At 37.2% G+C, this 22,416-nt stretch overlaps 1 protein-coding gene across 1 annotated transcript; it reads right to left on the reverse strand.

Moving 5' to 3' along the window:
• Positions 1–840: 840 nt before the first annotated feature.
• On the reverse strand, positions 841–15,700 carry LOC139152781 (titin-like). Its single transcript, XM_070726113.1, has 2 exons — positions 15,577–15,700; positions 841–10,291 (listed from the first exon to the last, which is right to left on the reverse strand). Exon 2 carries the CDS (start codon positions 10,219–10,221, stop codon positions 7,231–7,233), a length of 2,991 nt encoding a protein of 996 aa, XP_070582214.1. The 5' UTR covers positions 10,222–10,291; positions 15,577–15,700; the 3' UTR covers positions 841–7,230.
• Positions 15,701–22,416: the final 6,716 nt, after the last annotated feature.

Raw genomic sequence — 22,416 nt, forward strand, 5'->3', positions numbered from 1 at the left:
TGAACTTGATGAGAAAAAAACATCTGCATTAAAAAACTTGAACTACTTTATCAAAGGTCAGTTGAAGGTCATTACATGATGGCATTCAAGAACAAACATGCACTAGTCTTGTGTTGTGATATAACAACACTTCCCTGAACCACAATACAAAAATTTCTTGACCTACGTACCATAATTTTGAAGAGAACCATGTAGTTGGAACCACTTTTTTTTTTTCAAATTGAACTAATAATAAGGAGTGATCACCTTGATGTAGTGCTCTTTCACAGAGCATTTTGCTTGTTGAAATGTCTGAACTTTTTTGAAGGGGTTTAAAGAGAAAAACAAGAGAATAGTGACAATAGCTTGGTACAACTATGGAACACAATCGTTGCTGTACAGTGACTCAATCCAGACTGTGCAGGTCTGGATTTTACAACTTACTCCACTCCACTCAACCCAGAAGCTTTGCAATGATGTACAGTAGCAATAGTAAGGCCTATGGATGGGGCACTTTGAAATGCAGGCAAATGGGTTCATATACAGTGTCTTCTTGGATATAGGTGCCAACTTCACGGCAAACAAAACTAATCAGTTTGACTTTGAGATAAAACAACATCAAAGTGTTTCGGCATGTAATCACATTTCAGTGAGTCACTTATTCACAGTACAGAGTCATCTCAAATCTAGCTTTGATTGGTGACACGATTAGTGAGCTGAAGAGTTGCTAGTTTTAATTTGGAACAGAAATATACACTGAAGTGGATATCTCACAATCCATAGCAATTGATATTGTAACTACCTGTGTCATATTTGAAAAAAATTACAAGCAGCAAAGGAAATTTCATTGACACTGCCATTGAAGGAAATTCTTTTGATTTATTGGAAAACTTTATTTGTAAAATGAGTACAGAGTAATAACCAGCATTAGTAGCCCTGATTAATGAATCACATCATGTGATATTTAACCACTGCAATTGCTACAAATCACATCATGTGATATTTTTAACCACTGCAATAGCTACAAATCACATCATGTGATATTTAACCACTGCAATTGCTACAAATCACATCATGTGATATTTCACCTCTGCATTGCTACAAATCACATAATGTGATGTTTGACCACTGCAGTTGCTACAAATCACATCATGTGATATTTTTAACCACTGCAATAGCTACAAATCACATCATGTGATATTTCACCATAGCAATTGCTACAAATCACATCATGTTGATTTTAACCACTGCAGTTGCTACAAATCACATCATGTGATATTTCACCACTGCAATTGCTACAAATCACATCATGTGATATTTAACCACTGCAATTGCTACAAATCACATCATGTGATATTTTTAACCACTGCAATTGCTACAAATCACATCATGTGATATTTAACCACTGCAATTGCTACAAATCACATCATGTGATATTTCACCACTGCAATTGCTACAAATCACATCATGTGATGTTTAACCACTGCAATTGCTACAAATCACATCATGTGATATTTAACCACTGCAATTGCTACAAATCACATCATGTGATATTTCACCACTGCAATTGCTACAAATCACATCATGTGATATTTAACCACTGCAGTTGCTACAAATCACATCATGTGATATGTAACCACTGCAGTTGCTACAAATCACATCATGTGATGTAACCACTGCAGTTGCTACAAATCACATCATGTGATGTTTAACCACTGCAATTGCTACAAATCACATCATGTGATATTTCACCACTGCAATTGCTACAAATCACATCATGTGATATTTAACCACTGCAGTTGCTACAAATCACATCATGTGATATTTAACCACTGCAGTTGCTACAAATCACATCATGTGATATGTAACCACTGCAGTTGCTACAAATCACATCATGTGATGTTTAAACCACTGCAATTGCTAAAAATCACAGCATGTGATATTTTTAACCACTGCAGTTGCTACAAATCACATCATGTGATATGTAACCACTGCAGTTGCTACAAATCACATCATGTGATATTTCACCACTGCAGTGCTATGTGAGCTTGCTGTACTTTCTGCAAGTCATTTTCACAGCACTATTGATATGATATAGTTGACAAAACACAAAACAACTTGATTAATATGTAAATTATTTGTGATGTAAAGCCATTTGTCACACGTAAGGTGATATCTGAATTATTAATGAGTGAGAAAACAAATGATCAGTGATGAAGTTTATCATTATTGACATTAAACATGTATATCAAAAGAAACAGACAATTCTGTTTACAATAACAGACTCCCTAGCAAAGTAACAATTCTATTTGCAGTAGCAGACTCCATAGCAAATTAACAATTGTATTTACTTTACCAGACTCCCTAGGAAAGCAACAATGCTATTTACAATAGCAGACTCCCTAGCAAAGTAACAATTCTATTTACAATTGCAGACCCCTTAGCAAAGTGAAAACTAAATGTTTATAGTCAGCTGTGGATTTAAAAGTTTTTCTTGAAAAATACAAAGTAACAAATAGGCAACCCCAATTTACCATAACACATAGCAGTATTTAACTTAGCTCTTTACAAATGAATAGATTACAATATTCTAAAAAAGCTGTAAAATTTTGATTTTGATATTACATATATAAGTTTTCTCATAAGTTTAAACTCATTAAATTTTAAAATGTCAATAAGTGCAAAATTGTTCCTGTGATAAGTTGAAAAACCAAGTTTGTGAAAAAAGTAAGGTCAGTCCGACCATAGTATTACTGTCAGTAATTCAAAACCAGACCTTGAAGACTATAAAAAGTTTGATAGGGCAAAAGACATGCATCAGGTTTTGTAGTCTGTTCAAATAAAATGATAAGTAAAACCAGCTGACAGTTTACTTTTCACAAGTTTGTAAAACTACATGTATGGTTGTACTGATATTGCTCACACTTGAAAAAAAAGGAATCAAGATTGGAATAATACATTTCAATATCTCCTGTTTTCTGTTTTTTGTATTATTTATGAACCATATATATTTAAGAACAAATTCCGTCCTAGAAAGTGTAAAATTAAAGATGTGTTTTCAATTGTCATATTGTGTAAAATCAAACAGAACCACATGAAAACCAAACTATGTCCTTTTGAATCAAAATTATCACATCAATCTAAAAGAATGGATATAATGGTTTTTAAACCAAACTTCAATAAGCTTGAGAACAGCTGCATTGGAAATATAAACAGGAATGACTGAACTCTCTGAAGACCTTTCCACTTCTCAGCAGTATGTCATAAATTTTTACAGTATAGCTGTTTGTTTATTATTTCCAGTGGTTTAACTTCAGTTTCATGTTGTGTGGTTGAAATTTTGATATGTGAATTCAATGTGTATGAAAGTAAACTAATTTTATTGTGTCAATTATTCCTTTTTGATATTCCCATTTTCGTTTGATTACAAAATTTTTATAAATTTGTCAAGACAATAAGAATAACTATAAGTGAAAGGTTTCAATGACCATCATGATCTCATTATCACTCTCATTTTGGCTGATTTGAAACATTTCCTGTCAATCGCCATAGCAACATATCATCAGCTCTTCTGTCAATGAAAGTAGATCACTATGTAATGCCATCAGCACAAAAATTAGACTACAAAATCAGTTTTCTATTACAAAAACGTCAAATGTATGATATTCAGAAATCTTGTTCCATAATACTATACATTTGAAACTCGTGTTTTGTAGCATTCAATTTGAAAGCAGTAATGTCCTATTACGAAATTTCATCCATTCAAAATTTGAGGCAGACAGCGGCAATGTAAAGAATATTTTTGTAATTCATGAAAAGGAGTAATCCAACATTTTACAGTGGCGGATGAAACCGTTGTGGTTGCTTTAAAGATAGAGTTGGATATTCTACATTGAAATTAATGACACTTAATATCATTCATCAGATGTACTTGACAGAGTGTTTTCTGTGTGAATAGTAACTGTACTTACTAGACTGTAGCCTCAACAGATGTCAATGACATTGCAAATCCAATAATTCTCCAAGGTGTATTAACCATTGATTCATTAATGTCTGTGTTTTCCAGTGAATTTTACAAGCAACTGGCTGCAAGCGTGTAGTTAAACAGTTCACATTCACAAGACAATACAAAAGAATAAATGTATGTTTATGATCTTGTATCATCGAAGCAGGGTATTCATAATCTAAGGAAAACACTATATAATTAAGTCTTATTAAAGGCTTGATCAGAAACTATAATGATACAAACAATTATCAGAGTGTTTACTTGAGGTTTTGGCAACATTGTAGCAAAAGGATTATTGTCATCATACACTGATACCTATATCCTTGAACCCTGGTGATGCTTACCATGAAATATAAGCTGTGATATTTTATGGGATAATAAAGAGATATGCAAAGTAAATTAACCAGTTTTGGAGTGTTCCCAAACTGGGCTTTTAACCTGCTTACCATAAAATATCGCCTTTGATACTTTATGGTAAATAATGAGATTTGCACAGTAAATTAACCATTTTTGGAGTGTTCCCAAACTGCACTTTTAACCTGCTTACTATAAAATATCTCCGGTGATGCTTTATGGTAAATAATGAGATATGCACAGTAAATTAACCGTTTTTGGAGTGTTCCAAACTGCACTTTTAACCAGTTTACCATATATATCACCTGTATTGTTTTATGATAAATGTTGAAATGTTGAGTGCCAAAGTCAATTTGTGTCGCCTTCTTAAAATGTAACGCAGACAATTTTCTTTCAGATCCAGAAATTGCTTTTCAAATTTCCCCCTCAAATTTTGATAAAAAATTGCAGTCAATGAAAAGTTATGTCCCTTTGTTCCAAAATTATCAAAAAAATTACATAAGGATTCATAAAAATTGGTAAAATGTTGCACTAAAATTTAGGAAAAATTACAGCAATCAAAGGGTTAAATTCACCAGTTTTAAGGTGTTCCCACACTACACTTTCAACATACTGAAAGTAAACAAACAAAATGACTGCCATTCTTTTTCCCATGATGCATTGTACGAAAATAAAAAAAGGGCTTTGACGCACAAGATAAATTACTGTAGCCAAATGCAGCATTACTATTATGTAGTCTTGCAAAGTTATCGTATTCTAGTTACTTTGCTGTAGTACTTGTCACTCTCTGCCCAGGGTCCAGCAAACATTTTCAGGTTTTCACAGCATGGTCTACATCCTCAATAGTACTGGGCGCATGACATCACACCATGCACCAAGTACCTGTCGGCCTTGCTACGCATTGTAAATAAGCAAAATAGCTAACCCTTTCAAGCACAACCATAATTGCGTGGGTTTCAACCAGAGGAGAGTTTTTGATGGATAGCTATCTTAATATTGTATTGAACCATGAATGTTGTTGTCACTGCATGACTCCTTCTGAGTCCCATTATCTCTGCCTCATTAGGTTTGATGAGATATTGAGGAATTCTAGGGCATATACTTTGATGAAGACAGTTTCTGAATGAAGCCTATATAGCCTTATCACATAAATATTACAATATTTGTGCACATGGCATGATAGAAGTAGGGACCAAAAGTTTTTTTTAATTCTGGGCAAGGGTATGATCAATTGCTTGTTTAAGCAATATAGAGAAGGTATACCATGAGATAATTACAAGTTCACAACATACAGTTAATGCACGGACAATAGTGAGTGCAGTTTATGGAATCAACTGGTCAAAACCAAATGGTTTGCCCATTGCTGAGATGGTTCATTGCTATTATATCATAACAGAACATTTAACTGAGGTATGAAATGTCAAACAGGAATGTATTTCAATAGAGCTATATTGCGAATATAGCATAGTCATTTCTTCATCTTGACAAATCAGATGGCTGTATTTGCACCATCAGTATACTGGTATTGAAGAAATCATCACTGATGACACAGTCCCCGTTGGATTATGGTGTTTGAAGTACAGTGATTGAATTACATACTTGGTAGCTTCATTACAGGGGAGAGGGGTGAATTTGTGAAATGTTGGGAAATCACATGACAGTGGTCTACGGGGGTCATGTTTGTGTACTTGGGACAGTAAAGTTATGGCTGTTGGTATTTTCCATGGCAAGATCAACAGTCGAATTTATTTAATTAATGATGTTCATAAGCTGCGGCACCCATATTGGGTCGCATTGCACCATTAATTGACATGCAGATGCACACTACAATACAATGTCTGTGTGCCAAGTTTGAACAAAATCTGTTCAGGGATAGTTGAGTTATGGTTCAAAAACATGAAATAATTGCAACAAAATGGCCGCTTTGTGGTCATATTCGATCGTATCACGAAATAAATTGATGTTCATATGGTATATGCCATAGTACTTTATCTGTGTACAACATTGAATGAAATCGGTTCAGGGATAGTTGAGTTTCGGTTCAAAAACTTGAAAATTCATAACAAAATGGCCGCTTGGTGGCCTTATAGGATCATATCGTGAAATAAATTGATGTGCATATGTATGCTACAATACTTTATCCTTGTACACATTTTGAAAAAGTCGGCTGAGGGGTGACAGAGAAACTGCTGCTGATGGGCAGATGCAAGGAAACACAGACGGACAGATGGATGGGACCCAATCTATAAGTCCCCGCCGGACTGCATCCTCGGGAACTAACAATTAAGCAAAAAAGCACACCCATCAAAGGTATACCATGAGATTTTGACCTGTTCACGACATATATGCATGAGGGGTAGCATATGCAAATATGAAGTGAACTGGTAAAAACCGAGTGGTATACCATCGCTGAGTGTGATTTATTGCTATTATGTCATAACAGTATATTGACATTCTGGCATGGAACGTCAAAAAAGGAATTTTTCCCTTCCCAAGAGTTCATGCATGTGCCAACCATGGTATATCAAGGATGTACCACCAATCAAATCACTGTATTTGCACCATCAATATACTAGTATGATATTACACCCAATATTGCCGGTTCTATGAGTCATATCATCCATGTCTTTTGTACTCAGTGCTATAGACACTTGACTTTGCATCTTGTCTGAGGCAATACAAATGACATTCAAGCTGATACATCTTTGAAACTGGCAATCTTTGGTAGTAACCTCCGAACAATTAATGGAAAACCTTAAAAACCACTTTGACGAGCTAGACTAGTTAAGCTAAGGTGGGAAAAATGAAGGCCTGATTCTACAGTAAAAAGTTATATTACATTAGAACAGTGTCTTGTATCACACAGGATTTTCACAAAGCCACTTTCAATGTTACTCATCAATGTTTTCAACAGTGTATGTTGTTGTGGTGGTAGTTTTAGTTGTGGTACCGGTATCAAGTTTTTCCTCTGGACCAAGATCAATGTAGATCGTTTCTACCGGATTCCTCTTTACAAATGATGCAGATGACACATACCAATCCTTATTCGTAGTTTCAACATTTTTCACTACCTCTGGAACTTCAACAGCTTCACTGATACGTTTAATAATCTTGTAAGTCACCTCACCCTGTACTTGTCCATTTGCACCATCCTGTACTTCAGTTGTAGTAAAATTCATTGGATTATCTTCATACACATGTTCTTCTCTTGTCACAATAGTTTTGCCTTCCTGGCCACTGCCATGCATGTAAACTGCAGTTGAGGGCTCACTCTCAATGACATGTTCTTCTCGCCTGATGATGGTTTGGCCTCTTTGTCCAGACTGACTTCTTACAACTGTAGTAGTTGGCTCTGTCTCGTGATATTCTGTGTACTCTCTTCTTACCACTGAAGACTGTTCTTGTGGGTCTTCCACATGGTAAGTGTATGTAGTGGTTTCTGGACTTTCAATGACCCTTTCTTCACGCCTTACTATTGTCTGGCCTCGTTGCCCAGACTGACTTCTTACGACTGTTGTAGTTGGCTCTGTCTCGTGATATTCTGTGTACTCTCTTCTTACCACCGAAGACTGTTCTTGTGGGTCTTCCACATGGTAAGTGTATGTAGTGGTTTCTGGACTTTCAATGACCCTTTCTTCACGCCTTACTATTGTCTGGCCTCGTTGCCCAGACTGACTTCTTACGACTGTTGTAGCTGGCTCTGTCTCATGATATTCTGTGTACTCTCTTCTTACCACTGAGGACTGTTGTTGTGGGTCTTCCACATGGTAAGTGTATGTAGTGGTTTCTGGACTTTCAATGACCCTTTCTTCACGTCTTACAATGGTCTGACCTCGTTGCCCAGACTGACTTCTTACAACTGTTGTAGTTGGCTCTGTCTCGTGATATTCTGTGTACTCTCTTCTTACCACCGAAGACTGTTCTTGTGGGTCTTCCACATGGTAAGTGTATGTAGTGGTTTCTGGACTTTCAATGACCCTTTCTTCACGTCTTACAATGGTCTGACCTCGTTGCCCAGACTGACTTCTTACGACTGTTGTAGTTGGCTCTGTCTCTTGATATTCTGTGTACTCTCTTCTTACCACTGAGGACTGTTCTTGTGGGTCTTCCACATGGTAAGTGTATGTAGTGGTTTCTGGACTTTCAATGACCCTTTCTTCACGCCTTACTATTGTCTGGCCTCGTTGCCCAGACTGACTTCTTACAACTGTAGTAGTTGGCTCTGTCTCATGATATTCTGTGTACTCTCTTCTTACCACTGAGGACTGTTGTTGTGGTTCTTGCGGTTCAGTCATATAGTAGGTATATGTAGATGGTGATTGGCCTTCATCGACTCTCTCCTCTCTCCTCACAATGGTCTGTCTCTGTCGATCCTCAGATTCTATGTAATCGGGCAGCTGAGATTCATGCTCATTGGTTTCTCGAATTTCTCCAACAGTTTGTTGGGTGGTTCGTGTTGTCGATGGTTGCTCAACATAAGCTACTTTAGAAGGTTCTGCATGATATGTGTATCGCTTTCGTGATATATTTGACAAGGGTTCACCATCAATATTCTGGCCAACGATATAACTTTCTCTAACACTTTGCCCTCGGCGCTGGATTATCGATGTACCATGGCGTTCTTCGTGAATATCTTCATCTAAGGGATAATCAGGAACTGGTAATTCAGGTCGGCTCTGAACTACATGGACTTCCCTCCTCTCCAGTAGTGTTGAAGGCTCAACTTCTCTGGCAACTTTGGTAACCTGAGTCGTCATTACACGATGGCTATCTCCTTCCTCTATTTCTTCAGTCTGAGTGACATGGACGTCTTGATTAGATTCAGCAGTAGTAACACTGACTATTCTGTCTATAGCTTCTTGAACCTTGTCTTCATCAATCTCACCTCCAATGATATGTTGACCGACTTCAACGTTTTCTATATGGTTTGCTGACATTTCTTCATCTTGATACACTTCACGAATCTCAACATTCTCTGCTGGAGCTGTTCTGATGACACGAACTTCACGGTGAGTTTCCTCCACCGGGTCTCGCTGTTCAGTGACAATAGTGCGTTTGGTGATTCGTCTAACTCCACCTTGCTGTGTAACTTGTTCTGTCATAACACCATTCTCTTCATCCTGTATATTAAGACCCATGTTTATGTTTTGTTCATTGTGATTGTCTCCGACAACAATGACAGTTTCACCAGATGGAGTCATGCGGACTTCTTTTCTGGACTCTTCAACATGTTCGAGCAGATAACGAATTCTATCAGAATCTTCATCCTCCATGTTAACAACCAGCCTCTCTTGTGATGAAGATGGGGTGTAGCCAGTACTGTACGTGAACCTTTCGGTTCTAATCTCTCCATCTTCGAACTGCTCGCTGTAGTCTGATGCATATCTCGTTGGCTGTTCTCTTAGGATAATGTTGCTATCGTGGACAAACACTTGTTCTCGCATATTGGCCCCTCCATGGAGAACTTCACTCGTAGTGTATTCATTTTGCTGAACCTCTTCATCCACCTTGACTTTCTCAAGAATTAATAGTTCTCTGTCTGTTTTATTTTGTTTTCGAACCTTGGCATACAAATCTTCTGTTGTAATTACTGTCTCTGATCGCTGTCCGGCTGTCAGGGTGGTGTTGTTTGTGGCCGATGCATTCATGGTGCCTTCTTTCTTTAATTTCCCGTCACCACAGCAAAAGTAGCAGTAATCAAGGGGGTTGTAGTTCTTGATGCAAAACTGGATAAAACAGAGTACAACAGCAATTGTGCCGAAAAAGACGATGACACAGATGGCGATAAGGACTGATGTCGGTACAACACCATCCTCTGCCGTGACAGCGGGTAGCATCAGCAGAAAGTGCAACAGTAACGCCAAGCCTTTACTCCAATCCATGGTGATAAATCTTGTGAGACTTTAAAGTGACTGTTCAAGGAGACTGATGGTCACCAAAAATTTGGAGTCCCTAAAAGACAAAAGAATAATTTACTTTTAGTTTTACGTATTTTAAGGCCCTGTCACACCTTGACGATTTAGTCAGTGTATGCCAACGTATGAAAAATTTGGCGAATACGCTGGGCGTACGTCGAATACGTTATGGGTAAGTGTTGTATAAGTTAAGAGCACGCTGGTATACGTCTTGTAGTGCATGCACAAAACTTTTCGATGTATGCCAGCGTATGGCTCATATGTCCCGAACACGCAGGCCACAAGTTGTAGGTAGGTTATGCGCTCATTGACACACGTTCACACACGTTACTTGTAAGTTACTAATAAGTCGAAATGCGTCGAGATTATTGTCTAGCGTACCCGAAACTTATTTTTAACTTATGAGTACGTTTTGAATACGCTATTTATAGACCCACAATTGGCAAATACATCGTAAGTTCAGCAAGCCAGCGTGTTATAGAAATTTTGATACATTGGCATACGCTGGCTAAATCGTCAAGGTGTGACAGGGCCGTCTGAGATTCAATAGCCTATATGGGATAATTACATCCAATAGCGCATATTTTGCCATGGAAATAGTCAACTTAGCCTTCCATATTTTTACGACCAAAATGTAATGACTTGGTAAATGAATATGAAAATTGTTGTCAACCTCATCAACTACGCTCATTGAAACTATCTTCCCTCCCATCACTCCTATAGTCACGTTGTTCGTACAAAATAGGTGCTCTTTTGAACCTAAGAATTGGCAAGTCATTTACAGTCGCCACATAAAATGTAACAATATGACTCGTCGCTGAAGTCATGTGACTTATGATTTCGACTTCTAATGAAGTCGTTATATCTTGGGTTGCAAAACTTTGCTTTTGCTGGATGTACCGTATGCTAAAACTGGTGAAAGACAGTTACTTGCTGCTGTTGGATTGTACAACCACACCCAGTTTGCAGCCGATAGTAATGTTAAACGGGCCGTATGAACTTTTCAATGCGTGTTTTCTGTACGAATAACCCCCTTTGAAAACCAACATTTTAAAGAGTTTTTATAGTAAACCCAAACAAAAGATCTCCTTTATGACAAATGCTCTTTTTATGTCGTGTCTGAGTAGTATTATCCTTTGCTGCAGAGAATGCTGATTGCTATCTATTGTATTCTTTGTTATTTGTCGTAGAGTATAACTTGAAATCATTTAAACTTGCGGGCAAAATCCTAACTGCGAGTCTCGATATCTCATATTATATGATTATTTACGATTTATTTGACTTTCATTACTGTTTGGCTTATCCACAGAGAACAAATAAAGTCAGATAATACATGCCGAGACATATAGCGTGTGGGAAATGTCATCTCAGTGTCGCAGCAAAATATCAGTGAGGCTGCTGTAGACTTCTTGTATACAAATTCTTTGAAATCGTCATCTGACTTTGTCGATATAGTGCATGAATTGTTTTCATGATTTGCAGAACAGATGACTTTTACGCTAATGAATATATGCATTTACACGATAAACAGCCCATCCGAATAAACTAGCCTACACCTCTCGTATATTTGAACAAATCTGGATTGAAGCCGTGAAATCATAAGTCTCGCTACCTGCAAGGATGCTTTCGCTGGAATTAAAATGTCTCTTCATACAAAATTGTTCACGTCTCTATTGTGGCATTTGAGCTGTTCGATCTCAGTGCCAGGTGATTAAAGTAAGTGACATCCCAATAAAAGACAGACACTGAAATTTTCATTGTGTGCCTTAAAAATGCTGGCTTTGAAAAGAATAAGTGAAAGAAATTCGAACTATAATAGTCTTATGACTCGTTGATCTCGATAATAAAGAAATCAGACTACACCCAAACCAAGGCCTTTATGTTTTTGACTTCTTAAAGATCAAACAAAATACCCTATTTGCATTTTGAGAATTGAAATGGTATGTTCTTATGTTATGAACCTACTCAACCATTCTAAATAAGGCGCGTAAACTGGAAAGCTTTCAAAGTTGCCCAGAAAGTCGTGAGTGAAAAGATGCGGCCGATATAATCCAAGTCAGAGAAGTACTTGCCGTAATTCTTACATGTGTTTTTGGCTAAAGTGAAGTTCAATTCCTCCCTCCAGTCGTAAAATCGCAAAAGCGTAAGACAGAATGATACTAATATAGCGAGATTTCAGCTTGAGGATATAGAAGATTATGATTATATATTGTTATCTTATAGATTAGTGAAATACTACATTACTAAGAAGTTCTACTTATTCGGCCAGCCTTTCTATATATGTCGCACTTATATACGTATGAATAGCCTAAACATATTCTGTACAATGTGGAGCATTTTTTAGTTTTCATGATTACACTTCAGCAAGGAGAAAGGAAATGGTATTAGAAATACCTGAAACAGGGAGAGTATAAAAACACGCGCCTCTTCTTTTCATTGGTGTCGCCGAATAACGCAAGAAAAGCAAATTTATACAGCTTTTATCACTTGCTGCAGTCAGAACACACGAAATCGATGTTTTCTTATAGATGAATACAGATTTTTCGTGATGACGTGTTGAACGTATTTCTTTCGTATGACAGATCGTTTTGTTCAAACTTCAGTGGCGACAGTCATCACCCACACTGATTTACCTGTTTCGTCGTAAAATGTCATAGTTGGCCTACTCGATGGTCAATGTAAAGTTCATAGTATTTTAATGTCAAAGACATAAAGAGTAAGTGGAAATCGAGGTTTGTTGAGGGTCCTTTGTGGAAATGACTAAAGGGCTTAGGGAACCGCCATTATTTATGGCCTGGGGGTCGGAGGAATCTGAGGGGGGTCACTCAAAAAATCGAAAGCTACAAGGGGGTGCTCAAAAGTGGAGAACAAGAAGGGGGGGGGGCACTCAATTATGTTGATATGTACTGAAGCATTTAAAGTGAAGTTATGAATTAATACAACAATAATAGTAAAGAACAACAATATGTATGCTTGAAATATGTATGTTCATACCCGGTATATGCACACACAGACACACACACAGACACACACACATATATATATATATATATATATATATATATATATATATATATATATATATATATATATATATATATATATATATATATATATATATATATATATATATATATATATATATATATATATATATATATATATATATATATATGTGTGTGTGTGTGTGTGTTTCACGTTATTGTGATCTTCAGATGAGAATGATCAGCTATTTGACGTGGCAAGCCTTATGTTAGAGGCCAGTACTGAGTACATTTTTCAGTATTTCCTGATTAAAGATTGATATACTTGCCTGGTCATTCATGAGAAACGTCTGCTTTCTATATTCTACATTGTATAGGTTACCAATAGGGGAAAATGTGTAAAGCAAGCTAATTCTGATTCTATAAAGTTTAAAACCAGTGGAATGCCTTGACAATCAACCCATCTTTTATTGCAGGAAAATAATAATAAATAATAAATGTGAATAAATGTATGTCTGTCGGTATTTTTTCGTTTTCAAAAAATGTAATCTTCATTGAAATCAGTGAACTGGAATATAAGTTTTGGAATACTGTCTCAGATTTCTGTTCCTTTGAGTTTTTTATACAAAAAAAATCTGAAAAAAATACTCCCCAAGTGCCACCAAATAACACCATTTTAATCTCTATTTTTCAAAAGCTTCAAGGGCAGGAGGGGGGACACTCCCCCCTGACCTCCCCCCGCGACCGCTTACGCGGCCGCTTGTGGTGCTTTTGCACCACATCTTCGCCCTCTTGTAAAAAAATCCTACAGAGAACACTGCATGTCATCAGAGCACTGGATACAGACCTTTACATCAGCCCCTGTCACAGCAATGGAACCTCTTACCGACACAAACCAGTACCACAGGGTTTAATCAGGGTCTGTCGCAGCAGCAATCCATTTTACTGTACAGATATTTAACTTTCCCAATTTTTTCTTTTTGGGGGGGTCACTCAAAATTTCTGTAGCAGAAAGGGGTTACTCAAACACGTCATGGTTGGCAGGGGCGTTACTCGGAATTTTGGGGTTTCTAAAGCAATTCCTCCGACCCCCAGGCCGTAAATAATGTCGGCTCCCTTAATGCAACTCAATATCAAGGAGTCATCCGTGAAATACCTGTCTTGTTTTATTATCTCTAATGTTTTTTTTTCAATTGTAATATACAACACGTGCTTTTAACCCATGCTGTCATCTGAACTTTGTGAAAAGTGATTCTTAAAAGTATTTATCGTTCGTTTCTTCAGGTTTGACAATTCCCGCGACTTCTTGACACTGCTACGCTATCGTCCACAGTGAAGAAAGTTACAGAATCTGTAGTAAATCTCAGTGAATGGAATAATCGGACAGGAGGCATTGTCAACTGGAAACTCGGCCGTTCAAAACTCAATTCGCTGCGCATAGGCGATTATTTACCCTTTATCAATCCAACAAAATACATAAACTCAAAATCTCTTTACCATTGCTGTTAACGTACTCCCTATCGCAGTGTGGTCACTAAATCCATTGTAATACCACTCATGCTGTATTATTACCCTCAAGCTTTCAGTGCTGTCTAAAGTTTTGCCCTGGTCGACACCTAGACACTGGCTAAAACGTCAACACCGACGGCAAAGTTCATATCCCCCAAGCTGTCAGAACTTCGACGGAATCACGGACTGGCACCATTCTGAGAAGAATACTTTAGATGATGAATTGAACGCTATTCAGTATTTTATGGTAAATTACAATGGTGTTCCAGATTGCTTCTAAGTTTGCCGCACCGTGTCAGCGTACGGTACATGCAGACTCTACTCTGCCATCGATTAATTTTGTTAGCCTTTTAATCAATGTAGTATGCTATGCATCAAAGTAGATTCTACATGGCTGTATTGGTAAACACATCAAGACATTCAGGTAACCTAAATTGATTTCTACAGTCAAGTCACCGTACCTAGTGAAGCAGGGCATGAGGTTATCTTTTACTTGTCACAAAGGAAACCATTTTTTACGAGAATGCAGACGATGTATCAGTAGCTTGGAAAAGGAAATACCACCAGAGAATTGGTTGGTGTATAATCGAGAGGCGAGATCACGTCCCACATATTCACTTGGGACTGAATGGAATAACGTTTTAAATTAAGTTCTCAAACAACTTGTGAATCACCATTTCCCCAAACATTCATTAAAATAAACCATTTATCATGTTGGCTTCTGTCACCTGTTGACATACTCAGTTTTACACGTAAGGTAGATATCGCTTCACTTCTTTCATAGATTAAACTCGACGACCACCTGTCTCATCTAGACAAGTCAACTTACCTTGCTCTTAGACCGTCTGCTCGGGTCGACAGCTACCGTCAGACTGACACAGCACAAGAATATCACAAAATAAACTTTTCGGGACAACACCCATTTCTTCTTCAATTTACAATTTGTATCTAGGCGTCAACAAATCTCCATGATTGTTCATTGTTGCTGTGTATGTTGAGGTCAGGAGAAGATCAAATAGCCTCGCCTTCTTGGCTATTGTGCGCGCGTTGAGTATTCAATGAAGAGGCTGACCTAAGGATACTCGCCCTAGCCTCAAACACTCCACCACCCTTGACCTCGGATCTTGGGCATTTGTGCCTTCCGTTGGAAGTTCCAAAACTTTCTTTAAAGCATTGCTGTGATTATATGACAGTATCAGCATAATGGTATCGCTGACTGTAAAGTTAAGACATTTTGTCTGTTGACAATCGCAAGTTCATTACTTTTAAGGCATGGATAGCTTCATAGCGAGATATTTGAGACATGCTCAGTTTCTCTATAGTAAGCGAATCGAGGGCACGGCGTTCTTTGAGTTGACAGTGCGAGTAAAATCGATAATATCGGTGTATCTCACTGTTTAAAACTATTCAGCTGCTGAATTCATACACGGAATATAACTTTGAGCCATGAGAAAGATGGAATGCCTTTCTAATCTTAAAACTAGCAAGCAACCGTGGGGATTATCGGAGACAGTTGATGTTCTATGAGACACGTTAAAAGTCCTAGACATACGTTCAGTTCTAAATTCAAGGACGTGCCATGCACTTTACTGAGAATGTATTTGAATACATTACCGTAATGTTGTAATATCACAATTATATTGGCTGAAATTAAAGCGAGGGGATTTGCAGTAAGCCTGCTTCAACCATCCATTCTAAATTTTCCCATGTAGCTTCAGAAAATACTTCTCATCCCGAAATTTCCCGTGCACACAGTTTTATAATTATTTCACTGCGCACTGAATAGGAAACAATACCATCCGTGATATGATAGCCTACATGCACAGAAGTGTACTTGGTGTCATCATATTAACGGGAAAAAATATTATTTTAAAGAATTAAAATATTCAGTAACTGCCCAGCAAAAATTCGGAGCTACCGTATGATATAGACATCGATAGCTGGCAAAGGTATTCGAGATGAAAATATACAGTAGATGATTACTCCCATTTTAACAATTTCAAAACTGAAGTCATTTTAGATACATCGATGATTGCTAAGTGATCGATGAAAAACGTGATCGCAAATATGGCTTTCTCTCGGAACGATTGAACACGTTATACCACGGAACAGAGACTCGTCTTCATGAACGAATCGAATAATCCAATATTTAAAGCCGCAGTTCTCAGTCCCTGGCTTTTGCATTAGTGTTTTGACTCTCCTTAGAGCTTTGTTTTCAGTTTGATGAAGCTGATAACAAAACTGTCCCTTTAATTATTGAATGCTTTAACAGCTTGTCATTAACACTTTCTAGCCTGGAACATTAATGTACAAATGCACATTAAATTCTTTCTCGGCTTTACTGTTCAATGATTTTGGAAATTTAAATCTCTGTCTTTGTACCCAATCGTGTTATTGTCATAAAATGTAGGTGGGTCTCATAGAGTTTATTGACGCTATCCACTGAGTTCAGATCTTGTTATGCTGAATTCACATGATTCCCAATCGAGACAGAAATCGACTTTCTCCCTTCAAAGTGATAAATTGTTTGTGCAGAAAAACGATTCGTTGTTCGTAATTCCCGTGGAAGGTTTGTATGTTAATCCAAGTGCGGACGAAAACTAGCTAAATAGCCAGCTAGATTGATAGATATAACGCTCGCTCTTATAGTTTAGGTTTCGCTAATCTGGTGTTTGTTGAGTCATTACAGTCAAGCTATGATTAAATAACGGGGACGTTTTAAAAATACTGCTATTCTTAATGAAATGCAGTATCACTTACGTAGACTTTAGTTGTCACTTATCTTTTTCAAAACGCAATAATTGTTTTAAATTTCAAGTAAAGACTTTGAAAAACGTATCATCATAATTCTGTTGAACTCATTTAAGCAAGATTTACCTAATTTCAATCAAGAGTGTATTATCGAAATGCCAACCCTTGTAATCATTTTATTCAAACAGTTACTGGTTGAATAATTGAAATACGTTACCTTCCGTAAATACCCTTTACTGAAGTGAAATTTTCACAGAATTAATGCAAAATCTAGCTTGAGAGAGCAATAGTTAAATAAGACAAAACCTTTACTTCCTTACATTCGCACACTTTACCAGCCTAGGTACTGTTTTCAAAAGCCATTTAAAACGTGTCCAACTTTTTGAAAATCACAGACCAATATTTAGCAGCGTGGAGACTCACACTTCGAAACGAAAGATTAACTCTCGGCAATTAACATGCTTCAATTGTACAACACCAGATAAACAATATCACGTGCTATTTATCTAAGTTGCGTGTACTTCGACACGCCAACATCGATTCAAAACAACGGCTACTGTGACATGCAATACAAAGGACATTTTGCTTTCTTGTCTAAAATAAAGGTTGTAAAGGTTTTTGTATACGTGTTTCTATGCTTATTTGCCCAATAGATTACCTCGTCTTTAAAACATATCCAGTCTTCTCGCAAAATTATCTGTTCTTGACCTGTTATCGATCTGTTGAGCCAAAATATTTATGATTATCCATTATATGAGTTTCCAGGGCAATTGAATGATATCTTGTCACGTTTTGTATTTTATATACGATAACAATAACGGTGATGATATTGATCTGTTCGCGTTGTGTTTGTTGTGGTAGTTGTTTGTTACTGTTGTTGTTGTTGTTGTTGTTGGTGGTGGTGGTGGTGGTGGTGATGGTGGTGGTGGTGGTGGTGGTGGTGATGGTTGTTTGTTCCCACAACTACTCTGCTACTACCTTTAAATGTGATGTTGCTATGGTGATACACGTGTGGTCTGCGAACGTTGAGTATATTTATCAACTACCCTTAACAGGTACATGACTTTATTGGAATGACAAGCTTGTATTCTCGTGAAGACCTTCCTCAATAATGGCATTTTAATGTACGTCGGCGTCTCTTCGGCTCATCAAATCTCTGTTGCGCCCCCTGAACACACAAACTGTTTTCTCACAGGCTACCCGTATTCTCCCTCTGATATTTGACTTAACCTTTGTTTCGCTTTCTAGCTGTGATGACTTGCCTGAGGAGGACTCCTTCTTTGACTTTCTGCATCCAATATCGCATTCTCTATTTGTAACATCATCAGTTCCATCACCATGGAAACCCTCCTTTGGAGGATAGTGATGTTTTAAATGGAAGCCAAAGTGCAACATGGCAATAGCGACTACAATATAGATTATTGATGACTCTCTTCAGATTTGTCCAACATTATACTTACGTACATCGCTCTTTAAAATTATGTATTTATGTGATTCCTCTCAGCTTTTCAAATATATTCTCAATTTTACGATAGGACAAACAGATATCCTCACTGAAACGTACAGTTATTACTCCCATGTGACATTTGTGACATTTCTCGCTATCTAAGTCACTTTTACTTTACAAGCGTTGTGGCAAGAGATAGCCTCGTTGCGTAGATATCCACAGTATAACTGTTCATCTCACCCACATCCTGACTCAGGTGAGACACTCAGCTTTCCTACACATGAATATTACTTGTCGAAAAATAGTAAAAACATCAACAAACTTGCATCACATTTGAAGAAAGTAAACTTAGCACAGAAATTATTGTGAACTGAGCACAGAAAATACTATGACTGTATTCTGTTACACTCCATTCCATGTGTGACCCATATTTATTCTATAAGCGTGTCTTGTTGTGTTTTGTTCGTGTGTGAGTTTTTATCTATTGAGTTTGAATGATCTGATTCAGAGTAAAGCAATTGTAAATGCCATCACAGCACTTCGCAAAATCATGGAAACAAATATGAAACGAACATTTTGAAAAAGATCAAGGATTGAAGTGATGACGGCAATTATATATGACGGAAGAGCAAAATCAAATGTAGATTGAAAATGCTCCCGTGTTTTAGTATGTGTAATGTGTGCAAATTTTCCTCAAAATTTACTTTAGTTTTCTCTGACACTCTGTCATGTTTTGTTGTGATCAGCATCATTAGTAAACATAGTGAATGAAGAGATAAAATAAATGATCGGTCAATAAATATATAAATCGTCAAAGAAAGCAAAATAAAATTTTCAAAAATTCGTTGAATAAATATTATTCAATATGCAAATCAGCAATTTGCTGATATGGACATGTAAATGTTCACTACTGCCGTGCCTTTTGTATCTTCAGTACATGTTGCAACTTTCATGAATATGGTTTTAGTTCTTCGAGACACTTTTCGCTAGTTCTTGGTACCTTAAATACGTATTTTGCCCACTAAGTGAGCGAAAAAGTCCAAGACGGCTTCGGCTTACTGGATCAAAATGAAGGTTGTAGTTATCGCGGAATTTAATGCAAAAAATGCCGAAAAACGAAAAGAGATGAAGGAGTTTAGCTAATTTCACGAACGAACAGAAGTTGTTGCCATGAAAACGATTACAGATATGAGATATGAGATAACTGTCACAAACTCTTGTTGTGGTTAGAAGTCGACTTTTTACCCACAGTGCATTTCTATATCATGTAGTTTGGCCCCCCCCCCTCCATCTCAAGACAAAAGCTATGGAAGATAGACAGAATGTAAATAATAATAAGAGAGAATAAAGAAAATATAAATCTTTGCATAAAAGTGTAATTCAACATGCAAATCGCAACTGACTGACATGGAACTGCATTGTATTTCAGTTAACTTAAATATGTACGGACTCATTAAATGAGATGTGATGACCATGACACAAAGCTGCAATACATTAATTTATGCAGATTGACAATTAGCTGACATGGACCTGTGAAATATTCACTACTGTCATGTCTTTATATCTCTAATATATGTTGCAACTTTCATCGAATCACTTAAAGTTCCTCGAGACATATTCTAGGCTTAAGTGCATAAGTGCATAACTGCATAAGTGCGTTATACTATGAAAACTGTGCTACACTTGTATGATCAATATCTGTAGTTAAATTGATCGGATTTGATGCAGTAATTGTGATTCAATTTGACATCAGAAAAATTATGCAAATTAACATTAAATATGAAAGCCACACCTGCAAAACAGAGTCTTAAGAATATCAAGACTAATTACATTCCATGTTCCTAATCTTTGTAACAGATAACTGCGATGTACCAAGATTAAACTTCAGTTTCCAAATGAATTGAAATACTTTTGCGGTAAATTTGTTTACGTAAGTATGAGCCTCATCAAAGGTTTGTGACATTATGAGGCCTTAACGAAAAACTTACGCTGAGGCAGAGATGCTTTAGGTCTATATCTAGTTTTGATAAAGAGACTAAATGTGGAATAAACATGGGAAAGTACTCAAGGGTTGAATAGATCTTGTAATGTTAAACCAACTCAATGCCCTGATGACACATGGGTTCTCTATTGCCCCAATTATAGATATCCTAACACTCATTCTTTCACAATGCTTGCTGGCAGAATAAATATCTACCCGGGTAAATTTTTCACATGTTAATTCAGAAATGACAGAGAACATACATAGTTTGCTCATTCCTAAACTTAATGGCATCTATTTTATTGTATAATACATTGTCCTATTTATTTTGCCAACGTTGCGCGAACTGCCATCGTAGTTGACAACACAATTACAGAGTTTCAATTTTCTTGCAAAGTGATAAATGTTTTAAAAGCAAAATCAAGTTACGGCAGACTGAAATATTGTCCTCTCCCACCTTCATTTGATGTATTTAATGATTTACAGACTCGAGGTTATCACAGAAAGCATGCATGCATTCCCAATCTGAGTAGAAAACATCAATACTATCTTTATAGAAACATTACGACCCTTTATGGAAATTCGAATCAGCGTGGTGACAACAGCTACAAACAATGCTCATCATAATATCTTAAGATTGTTCAATCTGCTAAATCAATATTTATGGGGGACATTACACGCGCTGTAATTTATTCAAATTTCTTCAACACTTTACATGTAGCAGTGTTTTCATTGCATGATCCATAAATTGCATCACTTTTGTAGCCTCATCCGTCTAGCTCAACATTTTAGCATTTTGTTATCGAAGTAGAAGGCTGATTTAATTTATCAGTATTTTCGCTCAATGACGTCAAGCTGTGACATCCATTCTGATCAGTGTTCTAACTCAATGACGTCAAACCATGACATTGATCCTGATCAGTGTTCTCACTCAATGACGTCAAACCATGACATCGATCCTGATCAGTATTCTCACTCAATGACGTCAAGCCGTGACAATGTTCCTGATCAGTGTTTTCACTCAATGACGTAAAGTCCTGATCAGTGTTATAACTCAATGACGTCAAGCCGTGACAATGTTCCTGATCAGTGTTTTCACTCAATGACGTCAAGCTGTGACATCGATTCTGATCAGTGTTTTCACTCAATGACGTCAAGCCGTGACATCGATTCTGATCAGTGTTTTCACTCAATGACGTCAAGCCGTGACATCGATCCGGATCATTGTTCTAACTCAATGACGTCAAACCGTGACATCGATCCTGATCATTGTTCTCACTCAATGACGTCAAGCCGTGACATTGATTCTGATCAGTGTTTTCACTCAATGACGTCAAGTCGTGACATCGATTCTGATCAGTGTTTTCACTCAATGACGTCAAGCCGTGACATCGATCCGGATCATTGTTCTAACTCAATGACGTCAAACCGTGACATCGATCCTGATCATTGTTCTAACTCAATGACGTCAAACCGTGACATCGATCCTG

This window comes from Ptychodera flava, chromosome 16, assembly GCF_041260155.1.
Source record: "Ptychodera flava strain L36383 chromosome 16, AS_Pfla_20210202, whole genome shotgun sequence".
Taxonomy (NCBI): domain Eukaryota; kingdom Metazoa; phylum Hemichordata; class Enteropneusta; family Ptychoderidae; genus Ptychodera; species Ptychodera flava.

Bases quoted from the DNA above. Each gene is read 5' to 3' on its own strand.
- LOC139152781 (XM_070726113.1), bottom strand. From the start codon at position 10,221: ATGGATTGGAGTAAAGGCTTGGCGTTACTGTTGCACTTTCTGCTGATG.